At 54.4% G+C, this 27473-nt stretch overlaps 13 protein-coding genes across 13 annotated transcripts in view; 6 read left to right on the plus strand and 7 right to left on the minus strand. All coding sequences in view use genetic code 12, as the record gives it.

Annotated features, from left to right (window-relative positions):
• DIURU_000158 (uncharacterized protein) overlaps nt 1–700 on the plus strand; it is a gene marked incomplete at both ends in the record, with an annotated part of 1443 nt that extends 743 nt beyond the window's left edge. The window contains one exon of the mRNA XM_034154138.1: nt 1–700. This exon is cut by the window's left edge and continues 743 nt beyond it. Within this exon, the coding sequence (XP_034015103.1) occupies nt 1–700 (700 nt within the window).
• Nucleotides 701–1024: 324 nt separating this feature from the next.
• ILS1 (isoleucine--tRNA ligase) lies at nt 1025–4261 on the plus strand (the record flags this gene model as incomplete). The annotated part of the gene is made up of 1 exon (XM_034154149.1): nt 1025–4261. One exon carries the CDS (start codon nt 1025–1027, stop codon nt 4259–4261), a length of 3237 nt encoding a protein of 1078 aa, XP_034015104.1.
• Nucleotides 4262–5044: 783 nt separating this feature from the next.
• On the minus strand, nt 5045–9970 carry DIURU_000160 (uncharacterized protein; the record flags this gene model as incomplete). The annotated part of the gene is made up of 1 exon (XM_034154161.1): nt 5045–9970. One exon carries the CDS (start codon nt 9968–9970, stop codon nt 5045–5047), a length of 4926 nt encoding a protein of 1641 aa, XP_034015105.1.
• A 1117-nt stretch (nt 9971–11087) lies between these two features.
• DIURU_000161 (uncharacterized protein) lies at nt 11088–11528 on the minus strand (the record flags this gene model as incomplete). The annotated part of the gene is made up of 1 exon (XM_034154172.1): nt 11088–11528. The coding sequence occupies one exon, from the start codon at nt 11526–11528 to the stop codon at nt 11088–11090; it is 441 nt and encodes a 146-aa protein (XP_034015106.1).
• Nucleotides 11529–11681: 153 nt separating this feature from the next.
• DIURU_000162 (uncharacterized protein) lies at nt 11682–12581 on the minus strand (the record flags this gene model as incomplete). The annotated part of the gene is made up of 1 exon (XM_034154183.1): nt 11682–12581. The coding sequence occupies one exon, from the start codon at nt 12579–12581 to the stop codon at nt 11682–11684; it is 900 nt and encodes a 299-aa protein (XP_034015107.1).
• A 249-nt stretch (nt 12582–12830) lies between these two features.
• Nucleotides 12831–14339, minus strand: DIURU_000163 (uncharacterized protein; the record flags this gene model as incomplete). Its single annotated transcript, XM_034154194.1, has 1 exon — nt 12831–14339. The coding sequence occupies one exon, from the start codon at nt 14337–14339 to the stop codon at nt 12831–12833; it is 1509 nt and encodes a 502-aa protein (XP_034015108.1).
• Nucleotides 14340–14648: 309 nt separating this feature from the next.
• Nucleotides 14649–15383, minus strand: DIURU_000164 (uncharacterized protein; the record flags this gene model as incomplete). The annotated part of the gene is made up of 1 exon (XM_034154205.1): nt 14649–15383. One exon carries the CDS (start codon nt 15381–15383, stop codon nt 14649–14651), a length of 735 nt encoding a protein of 244 aa, XP_034015109.1.
• A 386-nt stretch (nt 15384–15769) lies between these two features.
• On the plus strand, nt 15770–16489 carry DIURU_000165 (uncharacterized protein; the record flags this gene model as incomplete). Its single annotated transcript, XM_034154216.1, has 1 exon — nt 15770–16489. The coding sequence occupies one exon, from the start codon at nt 15770–15772 to the stop codon at nt 16487–16489; it is 720 nt and encodes a 239-aa protein (XP_034015110.1).
• A 207-nt stretch (nt 16490–16696) lies between these two features.
• Nucleotides 16697–17659, minus strand: PRS1 (ribose phosphate diphosphokinase subunit; the record flags this gene model as incomplete). Its single annotated transcript, XM_034154227.1, has 1 exon — nt 16697–17659. The coding sequence occupies one exon, from the start codon at nt 17657–17659 to the stop codon at nt 16697–16699; it is 963 nt and encodes a 320-aa protein (XP_034015111.1).
• A 2962-nt stretch (nt 17660–20621) lies between these two features.
• Nucleotides 20622–21290, plus strand: DIURU_000167 (uncharacterized protein; the record flags this gene model as incomplete). Its single annotated transcript, XM_034154238.1, has 1 exon — nt 20622–21290. One exon carries the CDS (start codon nt 20622–20624, stop codon nt 21288–21290), a length of 669 nt encoding a protein of 222 aa, XP_034015112.1.
• Nucleotides 21291–21882: 592 nt separating this feature from the next.
• Nucleotides 21883–23991, plus strand: HOF1 (formin-binding protein; the record flags this gene model as incomplete). Its single annotated transcript, XM_034154249.1, has 1 exon — nt 21883–23991. One exon carries the CDS (start codon nt 21883–21885, stop codon nt 23989–23991), a length of 2109 nt encoding a protein of 702 aa, XP_034015113.1.
• An 800-nt stretch (nt 23992–24791) lies between these two features.
• Nucleotides 24792–25907, plus strand: DIURU_000169 (uncharacterized protein; the record flags this gene model as incomplete). Its single annotated transcript, XM_034154260.1, has 1 exon — nt 24792–25907. The coding sequence occupies one exon, from the start codon at nt 24792–24794 to the stop codon at nt 25905–25907; it is 1116 nt and encodes a 371-aa protein (XP_034015114.1).
• Nucleotides 25908–26493: 586 nt separating this feature from the next.
• On the minus strand, nt 26494–26841 carry DIURU_000170 (KRE1 domain-containing protein; the record flags this gene model as incomplete). The annotated part of the gene is made up of 1 exon (XM_034154272.1): nt 26494–26841. One exon carries the CDS (start codon nt 26839–26841, stop codon nt 26494–26496), a length of 348 nt encoding a protein of 115 aa, XP_034015115.1.
• Nucleotides 26842–27473: the final 632 nt, after the last annotated feature.

Raw genomic sequence — 27473 nt, forward strand, 5'->3', positions numbered from 1 at the left:
GCCGCCGGTGGAAATGCTCGTGGCGTCGCTCGAGAAGATCGTCATCACCGGCTCCAAGACCGTCGACGACCACTTCCTCCAGATGGTGGGGCGCCGGTGCCCCAACCTCCGCACCCTCGACTTACGCGCGTGTGAGCTCATCAGTGATCTGGGGGTGTACCATGTCGCCACGGGCTGTCGCCAGCTCCGGACACTTAATTTAGGGCGCAAACATAAGGGCCACCTCATCACCGACACCAGCATCAGTGCCGTCGCCCGCCACTGCCGCCACTTGGCCACGGTGGGGCTCGCCGGGTGCCACATCACCGACCACCTGGTGTGGGAGCTTGCCGCCCACTGCAGCGACAGCCTCCAGCGGCTTCTGCTTAACAACTGCCGCCTTCTCACCGACCACCTGGTGCCCCACATCCTCCTGCGGCCCCACCCGTCGTTTTTCCAGCACCTTACCGTACTCGAATTGTCCCACACTAATCTCAGCCACTGGCGGCCCGTGATCGAGTTCAAGCGGCGCCAGCAGTATAAGGGCCTCGCGATGGTCGTCCACGTCGACCAGGCGCTCGAGCACCAGTGGCGGGCGACGGAGATGGAGATGGACAAGGTGATCAGCCAGCGGATGTTCTCCGACATTTTGCATTGGGCCAACGACCCCGACGACGGGGACATGCCCTACCATACTTTACTCAAGCATTCCCAGCATTAATGATATTACGAGACTAATATACAACATTAAAGATAGTAGTAGATTTGGGGACGCCGGTATAGGCCCGGAATCGCCGTTATCTTCCTGCAGATAGCACGCTTCGACAAATATCACTGACTAACGGAAAACGAATTTGTCAGCAGTCACATTTTAAAAGACCTATTACTAACTAACTCTCTATAGCTCCACTAACTTGTATTGATGACGTTTTGGTGGGTGAGTCATTTAGTCTTTATTGGAGTCATTGGACCCCGGGCTCACAACGAGAAATAAATTTTTCAACCAAGATTCGCATCACCTCATCCAAGCGCCTCTTCAACAACCATGGCGGAACCGACCTTTTTCAGCTTCCCCGACGAAGAGAAGAAGATCTTGGACCAATGGGCCAAGCAGGACGCGTTCAAGCGCCAGCTCGAGCTCACGCAAGACATGGAGCCGTGGCTGTTCTACGACGGCCCCCCCTTCGCCACGGGGTTGCCCCACTATGGCCACATCCTCGCCCTGACCACCAAGGACATTTTGCCCCGGTACGCCCTGATGAACGGGTTCCACGTCGAGCGTAAGTTCGGCTGGGACACCCACGGGTTGCCCGTGGAGCACGAGATCGACAAAAAGCTCGGCGTCACCTCGAAGGAAGATGTCTACGCCATGGGCATCGACAAGTACAACGCCGAGTGCCGCGCCATCGTCATGCGCTACGCCGACGACTGGAGACAGACGATCACTCGTTTGGGCCGGTGGATCGACATGGACAACGACTACAAGACGTTGTACCCGGAATTTATGGAGCTGGTGTGGTGGGCGTTTAAGGAGTTGTGGAAGAAGGACCAGGTGTATCGGGGTTTGCGGGTGATGCCCTACTCGACGGCGTGCACCACCCCGTTGTCTAATTTTGAGGCGCAGCAGAACTATAAGGACGTCAACGACCCCGCCGTCACCGTGGGGTTCCCCCTTGTCGACGACCCTAAAACGGTGTTGGTGGCGTGGACCACTACTCCCTGGACTCTCCCGGCTAACATCGCCCTCGCCGTCAACCCCAAGTTCGAGTACGTCAAGATCTGGGACGAAGACAAGCAGGTGCACTACATCCTCTTGGAAGGGTTGCTCAAGACCTTATACAAGAAGCCTGCTGCCGCCAAGTACAAGGTGGTGGAGAAGATCATGGGCGACCAGTTGGTGGGGCTCAAATACCAGCCGGCGTTCAATTACTTCTACGACCAATTCAAGGACTACGCGTTCAAGGTGATCCTGGCCGACTACGTCACCAGCGACTCCGGTACCGGGATCGTCCACCAGGCCCCGTCGTATGGTGAAGAGGATTTCAACGCTGCCACTGCCCACGGTTTGATTGACGAAAAGCGCACTCCCCCCTCAGTGGTCGACGACGCTGGTCGGATGACTGTGGGTGAAGATTTGGGGATGAAAGGGGTTTACTTCAAAGATGCCGACAAGATCGTGATTAAGAAGCTCACCGAGGACGGCAAGATGCTCGTGTCGACGCAGATGAAGCACTCGTACCCGTTCTGCTGGCGGCTGGACACCCCGTTGATGTACCGGACTGTCCCCGCGTGGTTCGTCCGCATCGGGCCCGTCATCGACAAGATGTTGGCCAACGTCGACAAGACGAACTGGGTGCCGCTGACGATCAAGGAGAAGCGGTTCTCCAACTGGATCGCCAATGCCCGTGACTGGAACATCTCGCGTAACCGTTACTGGGGTACCCCCATCCCCCTCTGGGTGTCGGACGACTTTGAGGAAATGGTGTGTGTTGGCTCTATCCAGGAATTGAGAGACTTGTCGGGCAACCAGGACATCACCGACATCCACCGTGAATCCATCGACGCCATCACCATCCCGTCCAAGCAAGGCAAGGGTCAATTGAAGAGAATCGAGGAAGTGTTCGACTGCTGGTTCGAATCGGGGTCGATGCCTTACGCCTCCAACCACTACCCCTTCGAAAACAAGGACAAGTTCGAGAAGGCGTTCCCCGCCCAGTTCATCTCGGAAGGGTTGGACCAGACGAGAGGGTGGTTCTACACGTTGACGGTGTTGGGCACCCACTTGTTCGACACCTGCCCCTACGAAAACGTCATTGTTTCGGGGATTGTCCTCGCCGCCGACGGCAAGAAGATGTCCAAACGTCTTAAGAACTACCCCGACCCCACCATCGTCCTCGAGAAGTACGGCGCCGACGCCCTCAGATTGTACTTGATCAACTCGCCGGTGTTGCGGGCGGAAACGCTCAAGTTCAAGGAGGAAGGCGTCAAGGAGGTGGTGCTGCTGGTGTTGTTGCCGTGGTACAACTCGCTGCGGTTCCTCAAGGACGCCGCCGACATTTTCGCCAAGGACCAGGGCGCCCCCTTCGCCTACCTGGCCGCCCGCAAGTCCGACAACGTCATGGACCGCTGGTTGATGGCGCTGTTGCAGTCGTTGGTCAAGGAGGTCCACGAGGAAATGGCCGCCTACCGCTTGTACACCGTGGTGCCCAAGTTGTTGCGGTTTATTGACCTCATGACCAACTGGTACATCCGGTTCAACCGGAAGCGGTTGAAGGGGCTGGTGCTGAAGCAGGACACCGAGAACGCCCTCAACACCCTCGCCGAGGCGTTGATGACTTTCCTGAGATTGATGGCTCCGTTCACGCCGTTCCTCGCCGACAGCATCTACCAAAAGGTCAAGGAGTACTTCCCCGAGTCCGACCTCGCCGCCTTCTGCATCAACCCCAAGGTCAACGACACCGGCTCGGTCCACTTCTTGTCGTACCCTAAGGTCAGAGAAGAGTTGTTCGACGAAAAAATCGAATTGGCCGTCTCGAGAATGCAAAAGGTCATCGAATTGGGGAGAACCATCCGTGAAAAGAAGCAGATCTCGCTCAAGACGCCCCTCCGCCAGTTGGTGGTGTTGCACGACGACCAGCTGTACCTCGACGACATCTCCGACCTCGAGAACTACATCCTCGAGGAACTCAACGTGCGCAAGTTGATCATCACTTCCGATGAATCCGAATACAACGTCGAGTACACTGCGGTTGCCGACTGGCCCGTGTTGGGTAAGAAGTTGAAGGGCGACGCCAAGAAGGTGAAGGCGGCGTTGCCCAAGTTGACGCTGGAAGCCGTCAAGGACTTCGCTGCCTGCGGCAAGATCTGTGTCGACGGCATCGACTTGGTGGCGGAAGACTTGCAAGTGCAAAGAGGTTTGCCCGCCGACAAGGCTGCCGACGGCCAGGAAGCGAGATCGTCGCAAGAAGACCGCGTGTTGGTCATCTTCGACTGCAACATGTACCCTGAACTCGAGCGCGAAGGGTTGGCCCGTGAGATCATCAACAGAATCCAGAAGTTGAGAAAGAAGGCCGGCTTGGTCGCCACCGACGAGATCCAGGTCGAGTACGACGTCACCAAGGACACCATCGACTTCGACACCGTGGTGCTGGAAAACAACGACTTCATCTGTGCCCTGACCAAGCGCCCGTTGCAAAAGGTGTCGGCCTCGGGCGACATCATCATCGAGGAAGAACAAACCATCGGCGAAACCGTGTTCAACCTCAGATTGTTGAAGTTGTAACCCTAACGTAAATATAATACACTCATGAGTAACTGAAGGCAATTGTAGAAAAACAAGTTAAGTTTGGTGTAAGCTATTGAGTAGCAGCACCCAAGAGAGTCAACGATAAAATGTAGGCACCATTGATGGCGACTACTCAGTTTAATGGGGCATGTTTGATTGAACTTGAAGGCGTTGATGGGCTCACCCGACTTTGTGTAATCTTTGACGAAATAGGCAATCAGATCTGACACTTAGAACACGACTTGAAATGATTTGGACGACAATCATAACGGTAAAAAAGGACTTGAGGCAGACAGGATTTGAACCTGCAACCCTTCGATCTGGAGTCGAAAGCTCTACCGTTGAGCCACTGCCCCACCCCTGCATATTGCATCTTGACAGTAAACTATACGATAAGTATCGTCAACAAACTCCGAAAATATTGCCCCTTAATGGATATGTCATGGTAATACCCCTAGATGTTATATTTGAAGTACGTATGTCCGGTCGCTCATCATGACGAATCTTGAAGATCATCAACGGCGTGAATTTAGGGTGTAATATAAGGAGTTTATTAGGCTGAACGATTTTCTTGATGACATACATAGGATTAATACTTTGTGAAACTATCCTCCATATGCGATCGAAGAGGGGGCAGCTCACCATGATGGTATCAGATCTACCTCAAATTTGGTGAAAGAATTAGTCAACATGATTAGATAATGCTTTTGGTGGGTAGCATCACATAATTCTTCAATATCTATTCGAATGATTCAATCTAATATGCTAGCTATTATACACTTATTGTTGGGCCTCGACGTAGGCCTTGGCCTTGGCCTTGACGCGTTCTTGCATCTTGGTATCGTCCATCTTCTCCTCGTACTCCAACCATTTACCGAAGAAGAACTTCGCCTGCTTCTTGGTGATCTTCTTGGCGAGCACCCGGTCGAACAAGTCTTCCGCCTTCTCCTTGTCGCCGTCCTTGATTTCCTGGTCGATGTAGACGTTCCACAAGTCGATCCGCTTGGGGGCGTCCTGGACCAACCCTTCAAACAACGTCCGCCCTTGTTCTTGGTGGCCACGGGCAAACTCCATTTGGGCAAACTTGCGCACCACTTCGATGTGGTTACGCTTGGGCAACACCAGCAAGGCTCTCGCCAACAATTCGCGAGCGTCGTCGGCCCGATTGCGGTCCATGAGCCACTCGCCGTAGTGGGTCCACACCGACAAGTGTTCCTTGCCGAACTTCTTCACCATCTGCTGGTAGACGTCGTCGGCGGCGGAGTGCTTGTCCAGCATGGTGTAGATGCCCACGAGCTTTTGGTGCATGACGTAGGAGTCCATGTATTGGCAGGCGTCCTTGAAGGTAGCTTCCAAGGTCTCCTCGGAGCCGAAGGTGTTTTCCAAGTTAAGCAACGCGATCCAGATGTTCATCTTCTCCTGTTCCTCTCTGTAGGCGATCGTCTTCAACGCCCGGTGGCCGATTTCACGGGCGCGGTCGACCTCACTCAATTGCAATTGGAACGACATGTAGTTCATCCACAACACCGACGAGTTGGGGTTACCGACGATCAACCGCTCAAAGTCGGCCACCGACTCGGGGGCGCGGGTGGAGAGGTCGCCGGTCTTGTCCTCGACCTTCTGCTTCTTCGACCGCTTCTTCTTCTTCATGAAGTCCTCGTCGTCGTCGGAGTCCAGGTCGCTGGCGTCGTTGATCTGGTCCAAGATCAGCGCCGTCCAGTCGAAGCCCAGGGTGGCGAGCCCGGTGGTGGCTTCGGCTTCGGCGGCGTTGTCGTCGTCGTCAGAGCTCGAGTCGGCGGCGTCGTCACCGGCGGCTTCTTCCATGACCACATCTTCGTCCTCTTCGTCGTCGTCGTTCTCAGCCATAACTTCATCTTCGTCATCTTCTTCATCGTCATTGTCTTCAGTGAAGTACAGGGCCTTCATCCCGAGCGAGAGCTGGCGCTTTTCGACGTTCTTGCGCAACACAATCACCTTGACTCTGTCGCCCTCAGAGAACAACTCCAGAGGGTTGTTGACCATAGCATCAGAAATCTCCAGCTTGTGGCACAAACCCAGCAAGTTGACGTAGCCATCGAGCTTGACAAACACCCCGAAGTCGGTGGCCTTGCGCACGGTACCTTCGCAGACGTCGCCGACGTTAATATCGTCGAACTTCTTGAACAGAGTGTTGTTGCCGTTGACCTCCAGGTCCTTCAACGTCATCAACACTCTCCCCGCCTGGCGGCACTCGGTGATCTTCCCCGTCACCGGCTGGAACTGCTTGAAGTGCTTTTTCCAGTCGGCCAAGAACTCGTCCGACAAGTCGGACACCCGCACGAGGGCGTAGGTCAGGCGGCCAAGAGCCACGTAGACCCCCTGGGGGCCAATACTCTTAATGTAACCGTTGATCTTCTTGCCCACCTCCAAGTCGGCCACCGAGTTGATGGTGGGGTCCTTGGGGTCGGTGCGCAACGACACCGCAATCCGCTTGGCGTCGTGGTCGAGGTCAATCACGGTACACTCGAGAAGAGTCGACTCGGGGAACAATTCCGGGAGCGGGCGGGTCTCGGTGTAGTCGTTGACGGCGTCGGTAATGTAGGCCAGCGCCACGACCCCGGTACCGAGTTCGACAAGCACAAGCACGTCCATCGCCTTCACCACGCGACAGGGGAGCTTTTGCCCCACTTTGACGTCGTCAAACAGGGTGATGGGGTTCAGGCGACCGCTCAAATTGACGATGTTGTGTTCGGCATCGGTAGAAACCACCGTCAAGTGGACCATTTCCCCGAGGGCGACCTCGTGGTTGGGCTCGTCGCTGATGTCGATTAACGACACTCTGCCGGTAACTGAGGGCAGCAACGACACCCAGGCGTAGCCGGAGTGGATGCCGTTGACGAACGCCACCACTTTGTCGCCAGGCTTGTATTCATTCAACAGTTTCAACTTAGGGTCGCCAAGGGCAAGGTCGAACACCTGGTGCTGCAGCGCCTGTTCCTGGGGCATGCCGCGGCCCTTGCGCGGTCTGTGCAACCCCAACACCTTGACCTTGATCTTCTTCCCCTCCTTGAAACCCAGCAACGGGTGTTTGGCGTCGGTGACTTCGTCGTAGGAGTCAAACGCCACCAGCGCGTCGACACGACCAACACAGTTGTCGGCCAACGCCACCACCAAGTGCAGCGGCGTCACCTCTCTGATTCTACCCTTGGTGATGCACCCATCAGTGTATTCCAGCGTCAGCTTCTTCGTCTTGTCCACGGGGTTTACCAAAAGTTCAGCGGTGCCCAGGCCACCTAAAGTGAGCAAAAACCGCTGGTTGTCGACGTCGGTGTTGAACACGCGGCACAGCACCAGCTGGTACTTCGAGTAGGCCTTGGCCAAGTCCTCGTTGGCGCCGGCGGCGTGGCGGGCAAGCACAAGCCCGACGCAGCGGTTGGCGAAGGCGACAAACAACCCCATCAGCGTCACCAGCTTCACGTACCCGCTGAGGGTGTCGCCGACGTGCTGTTCGACCTCGTCAAACGACGAGGGGACGACGCCGGAAAGCATCAGCGGCTTGGTGGTACAGGTAACAGAACGGAAGCGGGGGTCCTTTTCCACCACCAACACTTCGACGGTGGATCCCGTGGCCATCAGCTTGGCCAAGGCTTGGTTCTGCTCGTAGTTGCCGTCGGAAAGAAGCCCGTTGGGGATGGTCCCGTGGAGACCCAGGTCGGCAAGCTCGACGACGACGGCGTCCTTAGTGCGCTCGACCACCGTCGCCTGAGACCGGAAGTGGCCGGGGACGATGGTGGCCATCGCCTGGCGCTGTTGCTCGCCGAGCTCGGCCAGCTGGCGGCGGGTGACGGTGATTCTCACCTGTTCGTCGACGGTCTGTTTCGAGAGAATGGTCACGGGGATCAGCTGCCCCACGCGCAACACGTCGCTGGCGTTGTCGACAAACAGTTCCAGGATCTCGTGTTTGGGCAAGTAGGCCTTGACGTTGCCGAAGAAAGCGACGATCGCCCCGTTGGGGACAAACCGCTCGACGGTGGCCAACAGCTTCTGGCCGACAACGACGTTATCTACGTTGGAAATGATATCGTCTTCGTCCATCGCCAACAACAGCTTCTTGAGGGTGAGGTACACCGAGCCGCCACGCTTCCCGACGACTCTAGCCACCTGTTTCAGGCCAGGACGGAACTTACGCTCAGGGTACACCAACTTGACGTCACTCACTTGGGCGGGAGCGACGTACCCGTCAAACCCACCGGAGACAAGCTTCACTTTGATACCTTTCCCTTCGCCCTCAACGTCGACAATCTCGACGGGGACGGTGGCGCCGAGGGGGATGTCGCCCACCGACATGTACTGGCAGTCGATCTTCAGCGGGTCCATCGTCAACGTGAACAACTGGTCGATGTCGTTGTAGCCGGTGACGCGGGCGCGGTGGGTGCTCCCGACAAGGTACACCAGGGCGATGTCCAGCGCGGCCAGCGGGTCCACCGCCAGCTTGTGCACCTGCCCGTAGAAGTCGGCGCTGAGTTTGACGTAGATGAAGTCGGCGTCGGCGCCGACGACGGTGGCCGCTTCAAAGCGGGACCCCTGGGGCCATGCCTCTAACGCCGCCTGCTTGGCGACAGTGGCGTCCAAGTTGGCCACCAGGTCAAGCACGGACAACAACGCCCGCTTGACGCCTTCTCTCTCGACTACCCCCACTACCCGAGCAGTGACGGGCTGGCCGACGGCGTAGTTGTGGGTTAACGTGGCGTCGTCAAAGATGTGGAGCTGGGAGAGGGCCACCGACCCGTCCATCATCCCGAACAAACGACAGGCGAGCCCCAGCAGCACCAGGGCCACGAGGGCACTCACGACCATCCCCGGTCTGACAGCGTCAATCTGAGAGATCGTGGTCACCGCCAGCTTCTTGTTCATCGGCTGCGCCCGCTTGAGGGTGACGGCGCGGTTCTTCACCAGCTCGATTTGCGCCAACAACACTTGCCCCACTTGCGGGGTGAAATCAAGGTGTTTGTGGGGGATAAACCCGTGGACTTTGTTAATGCCAGTAGTGACGATGGCCCCGTGGTCTTCAATCAGCGCCACCGACACTTGCACGAGGTTATTCACCACCATGTCGTCGGCGTCCATCCCCTGGTTCGCCTCCTGCGGCTCCACCGAAAGCTGGAGCCTACGCTTACCCAGCTTGTCGTCGACTTCATTGGAAGAGACCACGGTCCGCACCCACTGGCCCACCTTAAACAACTTGGTGAGCTCGGGGGCGGGGTTGACGGTGTTGGCGATGGTAGCGCCGTCTTCGTCGTCGTCGTCGTCGTCATCCAGGGCCTCGGCGTCCTCGTAGGCCTCGATCTGGGCGGTGACTTCCGGGGACACGTGAGCGATGGACACGTAACCCATGACGTTATCGGTGACGGCCACCGCCATCTCGTGCTTGCCCACGTGGACGATTTGCCCCAATAACGGCGTCCCCTTGGGTAACAGCTTGAGCAGCAAGTGTTCGATGATGGTTTCTTCATCTTCTTCGGCGGTGGCGTCGCTGGTGGGCGCCCGTTTCGCCTTCTTTCGCTGCGTGGGCTTGGCCAGCTTTTTCCGCTTGTTCTGGTCGGCGGCTTCGAACAACACGTCGCGGGCCGCCCGGTGGTGGATCTCCTTCACCTCCAACGGGGTCAAGGCCGACGCCCCACCTCTGGGGAACGCCACCTCGTTGCTATTTAGCTGCGAGTCGCCCATGGTGTCAGTGATGGATAGGCGGGAGCAGGGCGAAATGCGCGCGATGAGATGCCCTCGCGCGATGCCCCGGGGACGGCGAACAAGCAAGACACCAAAAGAAAATCCCCACGAAAAACTATGATAAATTATGAGACTCTTGAAATTATTAACGGAACGGTTTTGTTGAGTATAAACTAGTTATTGAAAATTATTTTGATATTAAATTGGCAAATTATTGTTCATAGAGACGGGGTGGTTTTTAAAGAAAGAAGTTTGAGTGATCTGATGGGGTAGGTAAGATAGAGGCTGTAATGACGTCTGGGAAAGTCAAGTGAAATATGACCTGTGTACATGGTGTAGCAACGTTCCAAACAAGAAGTTTTTGCGGTTGTAGCTTACCTTCCTTCGCACCTCCACTTTCCTATTAACTCAGGTTACCATGACGTATGTGCTTGTTAAAGGGATGAAATGGGAGCATATATTAATGGTAGCCATCTTTATAAATTGATGGAGTAGCAGCCACTAGTCGCCAGGGTCACCTCTAGTATGGAATTCGCGATGTGATCGATGACGTCGGCTTCGCTACGTGTGCAAGATCACCACCTACTATCAATTGCCATCTCCTATAGAGTAAATCAGCCCACTGAAGATATAGAGCAAATCTGTAGCGCCACGCTCGGCTCACATAGAAATTGGTGTAGCGTGACCCCTCTGGAACTGATCAGGATTTCTTGGAGTCGGCGTCTGGCTCCGCCTTCCGACACTCCGTCCAAGACTTTCCCTCCCGCGCCTACGTCTCTGTCTTGCGCCTACGTGTCTGTCTTGATTTAAGCTTTGCGGGGTACACCCACCCCATTGTCGTCACCGGTGGCACCGCCAATTGCCCTGCCAAATGCCCTGAACCCACTGACTCGTTGCATTTTTTAAAAACCAAACTTAGCTTCTCGTAAACCATTTATTCATCACAGTCGTAAAAAGTATTACACTACCGCAGACACCATCCATGCTCCTCCCTACGGGACCGCCACCCTGCCTCCCAACCTTAAAGCTTAATTACCCAAAAAGACTGGCTGACGGAGTTGTCGGAGTCGGACTTGGCGGCCGCGGCGGGGCACTCGGTGTCGGAATTGTCGAGCCTTTACTGCTCGTGGGTGACTGAGCAGTACGAGCGGAGGAAATCGTCCACCAACTCGTCGTCGATGCCGTCGTCGTCCCAGTCAAATCCGTCGTCATTGGCGTCGCTATCCTGCGAGGCAAACCGCTGCTGCCACCCTTCTGGGGGGCCCCACTGGTCCTCAGCCGCAGCTGGCGAAAGCACTAAGGGAGCACTGTTGCCGTTAGTAAGCACCACTTTGCCGTCTTCCACGGCATATTTGCCGCCCAATTCGAAACGTACAAGCTCGTAGACACTGGCAAATTTGGGGCCCAGCTCGTAGCGGATCTCCCCTTGGTGGGGGCCGTGGTGGTACGGGAACGGGTAGGCAACGGGGGTAGCCCGGTACTTGGCAATGAGCTGGGCACAGCCGTCAGCACCGGCAACGGCAATCACCGATAATGCTAGAATAAGTTGATAGAACATGTTTTGGACGTGGTTGCTATTGTGGGTTATTGATTAAGGGGGGGGGAACCAGTGGGGATATGTCCTGCACATAATCTAACTGGCAAATTCGCACTGCATACAATCATTACGTCATCAATTAAAAACCTATACCAGGGTCACAGAGACATCAAGCTAGGACACCCGGCGGTCATGGTCCTGGCCGTTAAGTTTACGCGTGCGCATCATCAGCGTCGCCTCTTGCCGCCCGTACTTGCGGATCAACTTCAGGTAGAAGAGCCCGCACGCGTTGCACACCAGGCGCGGCCCGTCGGGGCCCCGGCGCCACTCGGGGGTGTCTCTAGACCCACAGTGCTGGCACTCCATGTAGGTGCGCGGCCGGCGCGGCGCCAGCGCCCGGCGGGGGCCGTCGCTGTCGTCGCTGGTATCGTCGAGGCGCTGGTTGGGGACGACGCAGTTGATCTTGAACGCCATCAACGCCTGCTGGAGCACCCCCAACAGCGCGACGCCGTCGTCGATGTCCTCGACGGTGAACAGCTGGTAGAAGTAGCCCATCGCCTCGGCGATGGCGGTGTCGTTGTCGCCGTGCCTCTCGATCAGGTCCTGGAGGATGTTGTGGAACTTGCGGAGCCACAAGTCGCAGAACTGCTTCAGCTTCAGCACCATGTCCCGCAACGTATAGATCAGGTCGTGGGCTTCGGGGGACGGTTTAAGTGGCGGGTGCGGCGGCGTCAGCAACACCAGCGACAGCGTCGCCGCCAGCGCCAGCAGCATCCACGGCGACCCGTACACCAGTAACATCGGCACCCCGGGCACTCCCAGCGCCAACGGCGGCGCTAACGGCGGCGCCAACGGGGGATTGGTGGAGTATGCCAACTCGGTGCCCCAGGGACCGTAGGCGGTGGGGGGTGCCGTCGCCGCCGCCGACGCCAACTGGGCCGCCGACGCCAGCTCCAGCGGCGTCAGCCACGACAACTCCGCCAGCGACGGCGCCGGCGCCTCCACCAGCGGGTTCGGCCCGCTGAACAGCGCCACCAACGCCAGGAAACTGGGCAAGCTCGGGTGGTGGCTCATTTAGGGGAAACAGGAATCCACTAGCGGCGGCAGCGGGCCCTTAATAAGCTTTTTTGGCGAGGCCTGCAAGTGGTGGCGCCTGTCGTTGTCATGAGGCAACCACTGCACCGGGTGCTCGACACTCGACTTTCCCGCCGACACTGCCCCGACAGCGCACCGATAGCATCGACAAATCGGCAGGAAAATGAGCCGCAAATAGATCGGCATCAGGCAGCAACCACATCGCAATCGGCCAATCGAGCGATCGGGCTACTTGCGTTTCTTCTTCAGCCGCCGCGGCGTCGGCGCCGGAGTCATCACCACCGTCCCCTGCTGCATCTCGGGGTCGTCCTTGCACTTTGCCTGGGTGTCGAGGAAGAACATGAGGTCCTTGACCTGGTCGGCAAGTTCCTGGCTCTGGTGGGCGAGCTCCTGGTTCTGGCGCACGAGCTCCTGTTGCTGCTGCTCCAAGAACTCGACTTTCTTCAGCAACCCGTCGTTGAGCGCGGCGAGCTCCTGGAGGCGGCGGTCCTTCGCCGCTAACCGCTCCCGGAGCTGCTGTGACGGCACCGCCCCCAGCTGCTGGCGGCTGAGGAGCCGCTCGTAGTGCTCGCGCTGCAGCTGGAGCTGGCTGATGAGCAACTGGTCGTACTCGTAGGTGACGGCGTCGGCCTTCTCCTCCGCCAGCTTGGTGGCACCGGCGCCGGTCATGTCCTTATCGGGAAGCTCGACAAGCTTACCGTCGGCGTCGTTCGTCACCAACCGGTGGACGTAGCGGTCGCTGGCATAGTCCCACACCCGCAGCGTGGTGAGCTCCATGGCGAAGCAGTGGCCCGTCAGCACAAAGTGCTCGAGCGAGTGGCGGTGGGGGGCGTAGCGCAGGCACCCGACCTTGCCACACACAAGACACACCCAGAGGTCCAGGGTGACGTCGCAGTCGTCGCAGTGCTCGGGCGACGAGTTGTCTACCGACGACGCAGTGGCACGCAGCAGCAGCCCTTCCTGGGGACCAGCGAGGGTGTGTCTCACCTCCCGATTAGCCGGGTGGGCCAGGTAACGGCATACGGGACAGGTGTCGTCGCGCCACTTGGTGAGGCAGTGGCAGTGGAAGGTGTGCGAACAGGGGATGGTGACGAGGCCCAGGATCGCCGTGTCGAGGCGCTCAAGGCACACGGGACACAGCGGGAGCTCTCGGAGCTCGCCTAGTTCGTCGGCGGCGTCGTCAGCAGCGATGATCGGCGCGATTTGCGGGTGGCGGCTTAGCGCCAGCTCCACCTCTACCTGGGCCACGGCGACCACGTGGCACAACTCGGGCTCGATCGAGTTGAACTGTTTGCCGTCAAAGCACTCGACAAACTTGTGGCACTGCGCTTCGTCGTTAAACTTGAGGAGCGCCATAAACCGACTGGTTTTGCTCAGGCGTAAGATGCGGAGATGGCTCACCTGCTTGAGGTACTGGGTACCGACAAACCGACAGAGATCGTCGGGGGTCATATAGTTGGGCACGGCGACGATGGCGGCCGTCAGCGCCACGGCGGCGGTGGCCCAGCGGTCGGTGGCGGCGTCGTGGTGGCGGAATAGGCGCACGGTGCGCTCGCCAAGGACCAGGGCCTGCACCGGCTCGTTCATGGATACGGATTCGATGGAAAGCTTGCCGCGGCGGAAGTCTGCGGAGGTGGTGTCAATGACGATGGTGTAGACGCCGCCGGTGGCCATAGCCGTCGGATCGTCACGGTGACGTACTGCAGATAAGCCACCGCACCCCCCAGCGACAGCCATGAGATCCAATACCAAACAATAACAAACATCGACGAGCTCAATACACGGCTATCGAGATGGTGTGCTTTCCCATTGATGTTGTTATGGTTGTAGTTTGCTCTATTATGGTTTATCTTCCTGTAATCACGGAGACTAAGCAAATTCAATGAGCATACTTATGATTGAGTGAATGAGTAGTGTAAGTGATCGTGATCTCTACCACATTAAAGGCTTTACGTTAAGACTTGTTCTTTGGCTATAAACGCCTAGTGTCTTTATTATGATTCTAAGAAAAGTGTTCTGGTATAGTTAATACCGTGTTGAGGGCATTCAGTTGTTGTCCACCACTAGAGTCTTATCAAAGTCTTTGATCGAGTCAAGCACGGTCCCATTAGTGCCCACCACTTCCGCTTCGGCGGCGTCGCCACCCAAGTACGGTCTCGCTTCTGGGTGAGGAATCCACACCACATGGGCGTTAGCATTCTTACCGGAAATCACCCCGGGAAGCCCGTCCTCAAACACAATACACTCCTCAATGGCAATTGGCTCAAGCCCCGCCTGTTTACGCTCCTGGTTAATCAGATCAAGACACGCGTACCAGATATCGGGATTAGGTTTCCCCTTACCTTTAGGGATCCGAGCATCATCGCCACAGACGATGTGTTTGCCAAACAAGTCGAATCCTTCCAGTAAGTGGCCGGTTTTCTTTCTAAACGCTTTCGTGTTGGACGACGTGCCCAAGGCAATCGGGATATTATTGGCGCTAAGCCATTGGAGTAATTCTAGCGCTCCGGGGAGCCACTGGGCCTGGCGCCAGAGGTCTTCCTGGATCTCAAACGCCTGGGCCTGCCACTGCTCAACACTAATGTCGTTGATGTCGTAGCTGTCCATCAAGAGCCGAGCCGCTTCGGGGCCAGGGCGCCCTTGGAGGTGGATCTTGACGTCCCACAGAAGCGGGCCCTTGCCGTAGCGGGCGAGGAGTTTCAGCGCCGCCACCGTGTAGAGGTCCTCGGTGTTGATGATGGTGCCGTCCATGTCAAAGAGACACGCCTTGTACGGAGCCATTTTGGGGATATTAATAAGAGGGGTGGGGACGTGTTGGTGCCGCACCGCGATGAATACCTTAAGTAGAGACACGTCTTGGACATCAATCAGCGATTAAGGAAGGAGTGAGTATTGTGGATCTTTGACATCTTTTATAAGTTGTTTAGCTGCAGTATCTACAAATCTGAGTAGACATGGGTGTTTCTCAAAATAGCATTGCTTCATAGTTATAGTCTTAATCGATGGTCGTCAGGTGGTGTTGCAATTGGTAGACAAAGACAGACAGTCGGCACCCCGGACCCTTGGGACCGGGGACTCTCCTAAAGTTAAACATTAAGCTTTAACGACAGTCGATCATGGGAGATATAAGATAGACTAATGTAGTCACCATTCAATCGAGGCCTCCCATGGATTCAATGGACGGTAGTACTCGTTCATTGCCCATTTTCCACCATTCGACACTATTTGATAGCATCCTAAATCCCAGTTTTATCAAATCTGGGTTCAGGGTAATTGGTACAAGTCTCACTGAACAAGCTCAATTGATCAACAGACTCCTCGATAAACTATGGAGATACGTTCACCAAGTGGACAATTACCAATATATCTGCTGCCAACACTACTTAGCCCCTGAGTTTCGTGTTTCCGCCAAACTCAAGTTGGAAGAAAGCCTCCGCGGCGTCCAGTGCCGCCTCCATCATTGTATTACAGACAACATTGACAGGTTTGCCTTCCAGTTTAACCGTATTCTCAGAGTGAACCTTTTCTTATTTGGCGAACACCTCGTGCAGGAAACTCGGGCCTACAAATATGACTATACTGCCGCTTTGAATAAGCTACACCTTCCCCAAGACGACATAGCCAAATGCCACCACCGGGCACAAACTCAGTGTAAAACCATAGCTTTAGAGCAGCTTTACGTACTTCAGGTTCGGGTGCTTGATACAATTGGGCGGGCTATGATCAGAGCCACGAAGTTACTGATCTATGGAGGTGGTGATTACCGAGACACTATCGACCTAGCCATGGAGAGAATGGGAAAAAGAATCTCCACATCAATGGCCCATGAGGTTGACGATTTCATCGCTCGCTATCTGGTGAACCTTGAAAGGATATGTGCCGACTAAAGTTGCCCCCCTTGACTTAGACTTTGATCTATGGTTCATCATTCAGAAAAGATACGTGCTATAGAGTGCCGGCTAACATTGTATTCCCTCTGTTTAAGGTCACACTGGCAGCTGAAACCCTAAACGGACAACACGTCTACTCCTATCCTTTCTGAATGTGTAATGCGTGGGGCTACGACTCCACCTATATGATATCGTGATAATCGTCTACAAAGGAGCGTTCTTGAACAAGTACAGGATCGATTCCCCGTTGTGCAACCGTCTCACCGCTTCGGCCAACACCGCCGATACGTCGATGGTGTCCAACTTGGGGCAGAGCTTCAACTTGTCCTCAAACGGGACGGTGTTGGTGCACACCACTTTGTCCAAGTTCAGATTGTTGATGTTGGCGACGGCGTTGCCCGATAAGATCCCGTGGGTGACGATGGCAATCACCAGCTTGGCGCCGTTGTCTAAAAGCACCTGGGCCGCTTTGGCCAAAGTGCCACAGGTGTCGGCCATGTCGTCGACAATGATGCAGATCTTGTCGGTGACGTCACCGACCAACACCATTCTCAGCACCTGGTTGGCGACGGCTCTTTCCTTGTGGATAAGAGCAAAATTGAGGTCTAACCGATCGGCAAGCCCCGCCGCGCGCTTGGCACCACCGGCGTCGGGGGAGATGATGATCGCCTCGTTGTAGTTGACCTTCTCCTTGATGTAGCGCACCACCAGGGGCTCGGCGTACAAGTTGTCGACGGGGACGTCAAAGAACCCTTGGATCTGCAGCGCGTGCAAGTCCATGGTGATCACGTGGTTGCACCCGGCGGTGGTCAACATGTCGGCCATCAACTTGGCGGTGATCGGCGCCCGCAGCTTGTCCTTTCTGTCCTGGCGGGCGTAAGGGAAATTGGGCAAAATCACGGTGATGCGGCGGGCGGAGGCGGTCTTGCAGGCGTTGATCATGATCAACAACTCCAACACGCGGTCGTTGACGACGCCCAGGCCGATCTGGCAGATGATGAAGCAGTCCTCGTCGCGGACCAGCTCGTCGATCGAGAACTGGATCTCGCCGGTCAGGTCGCGCTTGAACTCGCACGGCGTGAGGGGCATCCCGAGCCGCTGGGCGACGAGCTCGGCAAGCCCGCGGTGGACGTCGCTGGCCAACAACTTGATCGAATTAGTCGACATCTGGGGGACACGGGCGAGAGGGATCGATGAGGGCGTACTCCAGATTTGACCGCGAAGACCATCGCACGTTTTTGTTAGACTATATGCAGGTGCCCCCTAAGCCAAAGGACGACTTCAGACATCAGTCCCCCATCGCCCCCATGACTATCTGTTAATGGTAGTATCAACTGATTCAGCTTGGCTAAGGTTTGTAATTGTCAATTTTTGAGTGATTTGGTTGCTTGGGGACTTTTTGCATCACTTCTGGCAATCTCCCTTTGGTAGTTCCGAGAACCCCCGATGGTGCATCCGTTACCTATCATCAAAAAAAAAAAAAAAAAAAGGCCGCTAGAGAAATGGTGGAGTGCGTCAAGGTGAAAAGAATACGCTTTGTTCTAAGGTTTTGACGTGATGGTGATTAATTACATTAGGACAATTGTGTAGTTTAATACTCAGGGCATAAATGCGGTGAAGAGATACCATCTGTAACGGATTAATCTATGCCCAGCTAAATTTGGAAAACCGAAGATAATCGAGAAAGGGTTCCGTACGTATTCGAGAAAGTAGTTTGAAATAGTTTTGGTAATCCAGACAAACCACAATAGTGTCCAAACTAGTAACGCAATGGCCGTCAAATATAAAACCATGCGTGATTGCATGGCTGATCAGGTCAAGAGACTATTCCTTGGTTGACTTCGCTCGAATCTAATCGCTTGCCATTCACCCCGGACTCGCTTAAACGTGTAGGCCTCGTGGTCGTACACACATATCAGAAGCCTCGGAAAATCCTCCTTACGAAACCAGGCACTGAGTGGTAACAAGCCTGCGGAACTTGCGCTGGATCTTCGCCGTATTACCCGTGGCCAGTTCTCAAAGTAGACTCTTTCTCCTAATTCAAGATACTCAAGCAGCAGCCGAAAACGTGAACAGCAGTCAACCGGAGCGGTTCGTGTTGTGTTTGACAATACTAATCGTCTGATGTTTGTAGGAAACTCCGAAAGCATATCTGGCGTAAGCGGACTCTCTGCCACAAACAAGTCTTTTAAGGAACTAAGTTGCGACGCCAACCCGTAAATGTCGTCTCCTAAATTGCTGAATGCCGAAATGAGTGTCAATTGCTTTATTGATGGAATATCAATACACCTTTCAATAGCAAAGACTTCGCCCACAACAAGTAGGCAATCAACTTTGACAGTTACCGCTAATGGATCGCATAGTGAGGGTCCTACTAAAGTAAGTCGCGATAATCGAACATCAGCGGCAGTCGTTGAAGTGGGTGGCAGTACGACAATTTGATCCTCGTATGGAATGCTATCAGCACCAAGTATACGTTTGGTGAAGCGTACGTCGGCTGGTGCAAATCGTGCCCTTATAGCACTTACAGGTTCATGGTGCCGCCAACTCGTTTCAATAATAAGTAATTTTCCAGGCCATGGAAACTCTGAACTGAGGAGAATATGAAATTGTCTTCTTGTAAGGACCAGCCAACATAGTAGATCCTCGATGACATCGTGTAATATGGGATTATGGTACTCGAGTACATACACTTGGCGAAATAGTCTGTACCTCGCAATGTGATTGACTCCTTTTGATAAAGACAAAAAAGGGTAAACATGATGCTGAGGGAGGAAGTCAAGCACTCTTGCAAGTATCTCTAGTGGTAGTTCAATTATCTCAGGCGGAGGTTCATTTATCTCTGGTTCAATTATCTCCAACTGTTGTTGACTTTCCGAAGGAGTTCGAGTCTTTGGTTGAGCGGTTGACGGGAATTGAGTTCCAATTAGTTGCCAGCAAAAGCCTTTCAACACAGAAACACCGATGAGAACGATAAAATAGCATTTGGTCAACGTAAACAAAAAAATATTCAATCTTCAACATATCGTCTTTTGACATAACTTCAGTGGGGATGGGGATAATTAGGATGTCGTCTTGATTTTATAAGATATCAAGCTAAAAGCTAGCTTCAGACATTGCCCATTGTCCTTAAACTGTCAATCATGATAGTAAACTCTTTGTATGAGACTGAATGGTTGCAACAATTAATCTCTTGGTTGTTCATATCCTCAATACAATCCGAATATGGATGATGTCCACTCGATATGAGGATGTTTTGAAAACCCCAATTTGGAACACACGTAGTGGTCGACCATCGTTCGACCTGGGGGTATCAGTAGATAATGTCGTGCTATATTGTACGAATGTTGGACTTCAATTATTGAAATCACTTACCTTACGAGTGTAAGTCTAATCAATTTAAAACTGAGGCTAGTCCTTAATGGAGGGCGTTCGTACTGGCCACTACTAAACAAAATAGTTGCACCCACCCTCAATTCCGTGCAGAGGTGACAGGGGTCTGTATCTGGGTGGGGCTAGAAGCGGACCGGGTGACAAGCCGTTCCGAGCGCGAGGCCTACTGCTTTTGGCATGTCCCCGCAGTCTCACGCCCTGTCGGCCTCTTTCCTAAACCGTAGCCTATCCGTGTTCCCCACAAATGCGACCTTCGGAGTTGGCGCGACCACCGTTTGAGTAGGTTACCCCCGCCACCAGCGTAGCCCTCGGCTCAATTATGCCCTCAATCCCTCATCCCCATTTGAGTAGTCGTTATCACCCCTCGATTGGAGCCACGGACAGTTGCACTGGCCCCGTATTTCGCAGTGGTCATCGGCATTCTCGGGTCCCCCCTAAGTTTTTTCTCCTCGATAGAGCTCACGCCCCTGAAGCCACCCACCACCCCTGACCCCATTGCGAAGCAATTGTCGCCCAATTAGACAAATTTAGGTAGACAACCCCCCTCAATTAAATTTTCTAGTCGTTGTAGATACCTCGTTTAGCACTAGATTGCCACTTTTACCCCTCCCCCACCTCCCCGGTGGCGTCGCCTCTGCCTGCTATTAGCACATGCCATGGCGCAGCAAATATAACCCTGAGCAACCGCTGGCGATATTTCCTCCCCTGTCGCCACCAACCACCACCCACCACACAAATGTCGACTCCCGAACACCAAAGACGCATCATCTCCCACATGAACAAGGGCCACGGCTTGCTGATCGAGGACTACGTCGTCGCCTACGTCGGCGCCGTCCCCGACCCCAACAGCGCCAAGCTCGCCGACATCGACACCGAGGCCGTCGTCATCAGCTACCGCGTCAACGGCGTCGCCAGAACCGCGGTCATCAAGTGGAAGGACGCCGACGAGGGCGAAAATATCGAGGTGACGGAATTGGCCCACGTCAAGGGCAAGTTGGTGCTGATGGCGAAGTACGCCGCCCACAAGCGCGGGTTCTCCCACCAGCGAGTGACCACCGCTGTGGGCCCCAACCAGCCCGACCAGGTGTTGATGTACGTGGTGTTTGCCCTCTCGGTGTGGAACAAGCTCGACGCCAAGCTGTTCCACCGGTACTTGGACCCCATTGCCGGTGAGATCATCAATAAGTTGCCGGCGCTGTTGATGCCTGCTGTCGGGTGGTTGAAGGAGCACGGGTACAAGATCATCCCCGCGATGTACGCCATCCACCTTCTCGAGGTGATCTTCGTGATGTTGCCGATGTGCAAGAAGTACCGGGTGCCGTTGTGGCCCAAGATCCAGTGGGCGGTGATGAACTTCATCGAGGGCTTCCCCCTGTGGAAGCGCTTTAAGTCCCAGATTCAATAGCTAATGACACAGTGATTTCTTGTATCAAAATCTTGTAGTGCCAGCAAGTACACTAGAGTTTCATGAGTATGATTATACGATCAACGATGACTGATGGTCAATTTCATTAGCAGTGGGAGTCCAATACGGTCACACTAGCTAAGTATCAGGGCAAGTTCATTGAGTTAAATTTCTGTTACGATCATACCTTGAGCCTCTTGAATATTAAAGGTTCGTACAACAGAGCCGTATATGGCTAACATATATCTCGTTTGCTATGAGTCTAAAGTGTCACCATTGGAGTCATACGATAAGCTTAAATACCTTCTATGGAGGTTGTATGAAATGGACGGGAAGTTGAAAACGCTCGCAATATGGCTGCTGTAATAATTTAATCCTGCTGAAACATCTGGTTGTGGTAGTGGTCAATCTGAATATTTATGATTTCGAACAGTTGTTTATAGCTAGTTATGTCGCCACCCAAGGCTCACAACCAGAGATGCACTGGCGCGTAAACGACGTCGTCCCGATCGGGGAATACCAAAACAAATGCCACTCGCACTAGAAATACCCGGTCGCCTGCCCATGACCCCATATCCCCGTCGCCATCGCCATGTTTGTCCTGAACTTCTGGGGCACCAGCCGCGACGACGCCTTCGACGTCATCCACCACCGCATCAAACACGGTCACAACACCGTCGACGAGGTCATCAAGTACTACACTGAGCGCATCGCCGTCGAGGCCGAATACATCCGCCGCCTCGATAAACTCGGGCGGATCCACATCGGCCGCAACGAGACGGGACTGCTAAAAGTGCTGATGGACCTGTTGATGGTGGAGAACCACCACGGCGTCGACAACTGCCGCAAACAGCTTAAGCTGATGGAGGATAACTGCCGCCAGTTGAAGGAGTTCGCCCACCTCTACGATAAGAAGACGCTGAAGATTTTGAACCATATGACTAAGCTCTTGCACAAGCTCAGCCTGGCCGAGCACCATTTGGAGCAGGAACAGACGCGGTACCGAGACGACTGTGGCATGCTCAAGGGGCTCCGGCTTCAAGTGCAAACCACGTGGGGGAAGGAGTTGGAGAAGTATCAGGTGAAACAGGTGAAGGCCCAGCAGCTGGCCCAGCACCTGCGCAAGCTGTACCAGATGGCCATCACCACCTATAACGAGCTCCAGGACATCTACAAGAAGGACTGGGCGGTGGCGTTGCTGGACTTGTACAAGTTGGAGTTGGAGCGGATCCAGTTGCTCAAAGTGAACTGCTTCAACTGGTGCAACGTTATTGCCACCTACTGTGTCGACCAGGACGCCACTGTCGACGTGGCGCGGACCTCCTTCGCTCAAATCAACCCCGCTACCGATTTACTGGAGTTTACCAAGGCCTACGGCACCGGCAACAGCACTTTAGAGCACGCCAAGTTCGTCGACTACCTCAACGGCGAGGCCGGCGACTTCGAAGTGCACACGGAGAAAGTCGAGTATAAGGACCCCCAATACAACCCCATCTTGCTGAAGCCGTTGCTCGCGCCCCAGTCGGCGTCCCACGTCCACCCCGGCGCCGCTGCCGTCGAGGCGGCGCTGAAGTACCAGGCGACCAGCGTCGCGCTGAACGACGTCCTGCCCCAGCGAGCCCAGGTTAAACGCAAACCGCCTCAGGACTTTGACGACTCCGAACGTGACGAAAATGAAGTGTTCTCTGAGCCCGAGCTCCGCCAGTCCCAGGGGCTGAGCAAGTACTCGGAGCCGACAAACTACACGCTGTCCAACTACTCGCTGACGTCGAAACGGCTGTGGAACCTGGCGCGTAAAGGCGAGCAGCAGTTGAAGCAGGTCCAGGAACAGATTAATCGCCAGCTGAAACCGGTGGTAGCGCCCCATCCCACGTTAGACCCCCAACCTAAAGTGAATATCATGAAGGACTTCAGCGTCGACTTCTTGCTGAAGGCGCTTGACGACTTGAACCTGGGCGGCACCGGCGACGTGCTGCGGTACCGTAAGAGCGTGCGCCGCCAGCAGGCTCAGGAGGAGGAGTTCCGCCGCAGCCAGGGCGCCGCCGCCGCCTCCCACCGCCGCCCCACGCTGGACTACATCGATGACCTGGACGAGGTGGCGGTGCGCTACGAGTCGCTCACCTTCGGCCGCCCCAAGCTGGCGTATGCCCCCACCATCCACACCGAGCCCAGTCAGCCGGAGACGTTTGACCCCCGCAAGCTGAAGCGGATGATCAAGCTGCCGCTGAAGCTGTACACCGACCTCCGGCTGGTGGCGGCGGCGGAGATGGTGGAGATGGAGCCGGCGACGCGGACCAAGACCAACCCCGGCGACCGGCGCCGCCAGAGCATGCCCTACCCGTCCCGCGACTTTGCCGAGGCCGCCGCCGAGGCGGCGCTGAGGCCCCATGCCAACAAACGACACCTGATGCCGGCGGCGCGGATCCCGACGCATACCCCGGTGCTGAAGCAGCCCATCGTCGGCAAGGCCCGCGCCAAATACACCTTCCACCCCAACCCCAACCCCGACCCGCACGACTTGAACCAGAAGCTGGAGATGTTCTTCCGCAAGGGGTGGACGATGTACATCATCCAGCGCCAGGAGGACGACTGGTACTGGGCCGAGTTGCTGGCGGCGTGCGGGCCCGGCCACGCGGGGCGGGTGGGGCTTGTCCCCGGCAACTACTTGGACGAAGGCGGCGAGGAAATCTTCCAAGGGTAACACTTATTAATAGGCTTATGATTTAATGATCTAATTGTATATCTACGTTAACCAGAATAGGAGAGGCGAGGCGCCGTTGCGATAATTGTTGATATCACATCTTGCGCTTTCTATTTACATATCATCATGGAATAGCTGCTGTACGATAACTTGCGCTTGATAGGCATGGTTCCACCTCCGTTGACGCCTCAGCATCGCTGTGGGCTATATTTTGAGTGAGTGAAAGGGTGAGGCGGGCCGTTAAGTATAGCTATCAGCTACAATGGGTAAACGTCTATTTTGTGGATGATATTGTCATTATAATTCGAGGTAGAAAATTGCGCGTTTTGATTTTTCAAAGCGCAATTTCGTGTATTACGACGCGCAATTGGGCCTACCTTGCCGCGCAATGTGATTTATTCGATGAGGATCGATTGGTGGCAACATACATCGATAGAGGCTTTGCTTAAAAAGTTTGACTCGTCGTGCAGACTTCCGGAAAGGCATTTTATTACCGCGGATGTGTTCTATTTGTGTAACAGCAATACTGATCCGCGCGCCTTGCCACGAAATTTCCACTCGCAGTACACAGCACCGAAATATTTCTTAGAATCTTACACAGAAATGCACAAAAGATTTCAGAAAAATGTCTCCCTGAGAACAAAGACTCTTAAACACTACTACTGACGAAGAGTAGGTGAGTTTTGACCAGGCGAATGGCGGTGATTAAACGCCATAACGCATCGTTGCTGCACATCCTGGCCGGATGACTCGAGCGCAATATTTAAACCGTTTGTCATCCACGTCTTTCTCTCCATCAAATGACTGGACTTTCCACCAGAGGCGTCCATGGCGCCGACGACTTGAGCAGAGTGCCCGACGTGGTGCCCCCCATCAACGTGGCCACGACGTTCAAGTACTCGAAGGACCCGTCGACGTGGATGAAGGCCGCCGACGACCCCCCCATCCTCAACAACCCGGTCTACTCGAGAGAATCGCACCCCAACTCGGAACAGGTCGAAGCGATCGTCGAGCAGATCACCGGCTACAAGTGTGTCGTGTACCTGAGCGGGTTGTCGGCGTTTAACGCCGCCATGTGCCTCTTGAACCCGAAGACGCTCGCCATCGGCCAGGCCTACCACGGGTGCCACGGTATTGCCGACATTTTGACGAGAAACTACGGCGTCAAACAGATCGGCTTGGACGACGAGTTTGAAGGCGTGGTGAAGCTGGGCGATGTCGTCCACCTCGAGTCCCCCGTCAACCCTGAAGGGGTATGTATTGACATCCAAAAGTACGCCGATAAGGCGCACAAGTACGGTGCCAAGGTTGTCGTCGACTCCACTTTCGCTCCTCCTCCCATCCAAGATCCTTTCCAACAGGGAGCTGACATCGTCATGCACTCGGCGACGAAGTTCTTTGGCGGTCACTCCGATCTCCTCGCGGGGTTGTTGCTCGTGAAGGACGATGAAACTAAGGACAAGTTGTTGAAGGACCGGTTGTTGTTGGGTACCAACATCGCCAACCTCGAGGCGTCGCTTTTGATCCGGTCGTTGCGCACTTTCGAAATGAGAGTCGACCGCCAATGGAAGCTGGCCACGGCCATCGTCAAGCGTCTCCATGACGACATCGATAAGCTTCCCAAGTTGGCGAAAATCTACCACTCTCTGTTGCAAACGGAACCGTTTGTCGCCAAGCAAATGCCCAACGGTCACTCGCCGGTATTCTCCATTGAGTGTCCTGATGAACAAACGGCTAAGGAACTCCCCCTCAAGTTGAAGTACTTCATTCACGCCACTTCCTTGGGTGGGGTGGAATCCTTGATCGAATGGAGGGCGTTGTCTGATGCTACCTGCTCCACTAAGTTGTTGAGAATCTCGGTTGGGGTTGAGAATGTGGAAGATCTCATCGAAGACTTGGTGCAAGCTTTACAATAGAGTGTATAGATAGTACGCAAATAGATATGCATCGGTAACCTCGTTGTAGCGCTTAACATGATGTTTGCAATTTTCGTAAATTTGATTGAAATCATCAGCCAGTACTTTAAACAAGCCTAAAATGTTTCGATTGACAAGGCTCTGAGGATAAGCTATTTGATGACATGTTCTCAAACTACATCATCGGCAAATCTATTAATTCCTTTCCTTGAGCTGCTCAGCTTCGAATAATCAGTTCGAAGAAGATGTTAAATTTCCAGCAATTGTTTCTAATTCTCTATTTGATATCATTAGCTAACCATCGTACTCGGGTGACGAGTATTTGTCCTCGATTCGAATTACCAACAAGTCGCTTTCGATCGACATTTACAAAGCATCCATTTTAGGCATCGGCGCATGGATGAGGTAAACACATGGCTGGTTGGAGACTTCCGCAACTGCAAACCACGTCCCTAAACCTCATTAGTCGATCGCAATGTACCACTAATACTTTTGAGAATTCCCTCACCTACAAGTTTTTTCTAAGACCATTTGTATCCTCAAATTGTATATAAATCCCAAAACTGAAAAGCAGATGTAAAACCCTCTAAAGCAAAAGACCTCCCAACGCAACGAATATCCCTCCCAATGCAGCGATACCGGCAGCACCACCGGTGACTGTCGTCGAATCGTAGGTACGGGCATTGCCCACTTCGCCAGAAAGCGAGCCGAGGCCAATGCCGCCGGAGGGGACTTCCGCCGCCAGCGACGCCACCGGTTGGAACGACTGGGTGTACTGGGCCTGGATGGTGGCCAACGCCCCGTTGACGGTGGTGGTGACCCACACCGAGGTCGGGGCGGTGGTGCCGTTTTCGTCGGCGTTGTCGTCGTCGCCAACGTGGCCTAGCGCCGCCACCATGCCGAGTAGCAGGAGCAAGAATGCTGTCTGTCTCATGTTTCGTTGAGGTGAAAATGTAGGGTGATTGGGCGAAGTTTTGGAGACCCTAGCCGACTGACTCGCAAGTGGTAAACTTTAAAATGTCGCTACGTCCGTTGCTGTGAGTTTTCAGTTACACTAAACCGAAATACTGCACATATTTTCACCTGTCTCATTTCTTTTATGTATTCAATATACGCGACTCATTTCTTGACAGGTACCCGTGAGGGGCAGATATTGAGAAAGCGGGGCAGAGGATCGGCGCCGGTGATTTCTCGTTACAATTTTGTTTATTGCCTCTGAAAATTATTTTAATATTGATTTATTGATCTGGTTTAAGAGTCTGGTTGGTACTCGGTAACTGCGCCACCCTCTACAATGGGCATGTGCTTGAGCCCGTGGTCGACACTAAAGTTGGAAATTTTCCTGAAATTTCTCGCGTAAAATTGAAATTTTGCAACCCAATCTAAATGGTTTCGGTATTTGTTGTACTTCCGTTGAACGAGGGCACAATATTTTGGTGATATAGTCAAAATTCGCTCACTCCATATGTCCCTTATCACCGGTCAGACTGGTGTGCAAATTTTTCTGTTGTATTAAGTTGGGTGAAAGTCGTGTACTACTCGAAATAGCCAAACGTAAAAAGGGCG

Source organism: Diutina rugosa (assembly GCF_008704595.1).
Source record: "Diutina rugosa strain CBS 613 chromosome Unknown scaffold15_size221551, whole genome shotgun sequence".
Taxonomy (NCBI): domain Eukaryota; kingdom Fungi; phylum Ascomycota; class Pichiomycetes; order Serinales; family Debaryomycetaceae; genus Diutina; species Diutina rugosa.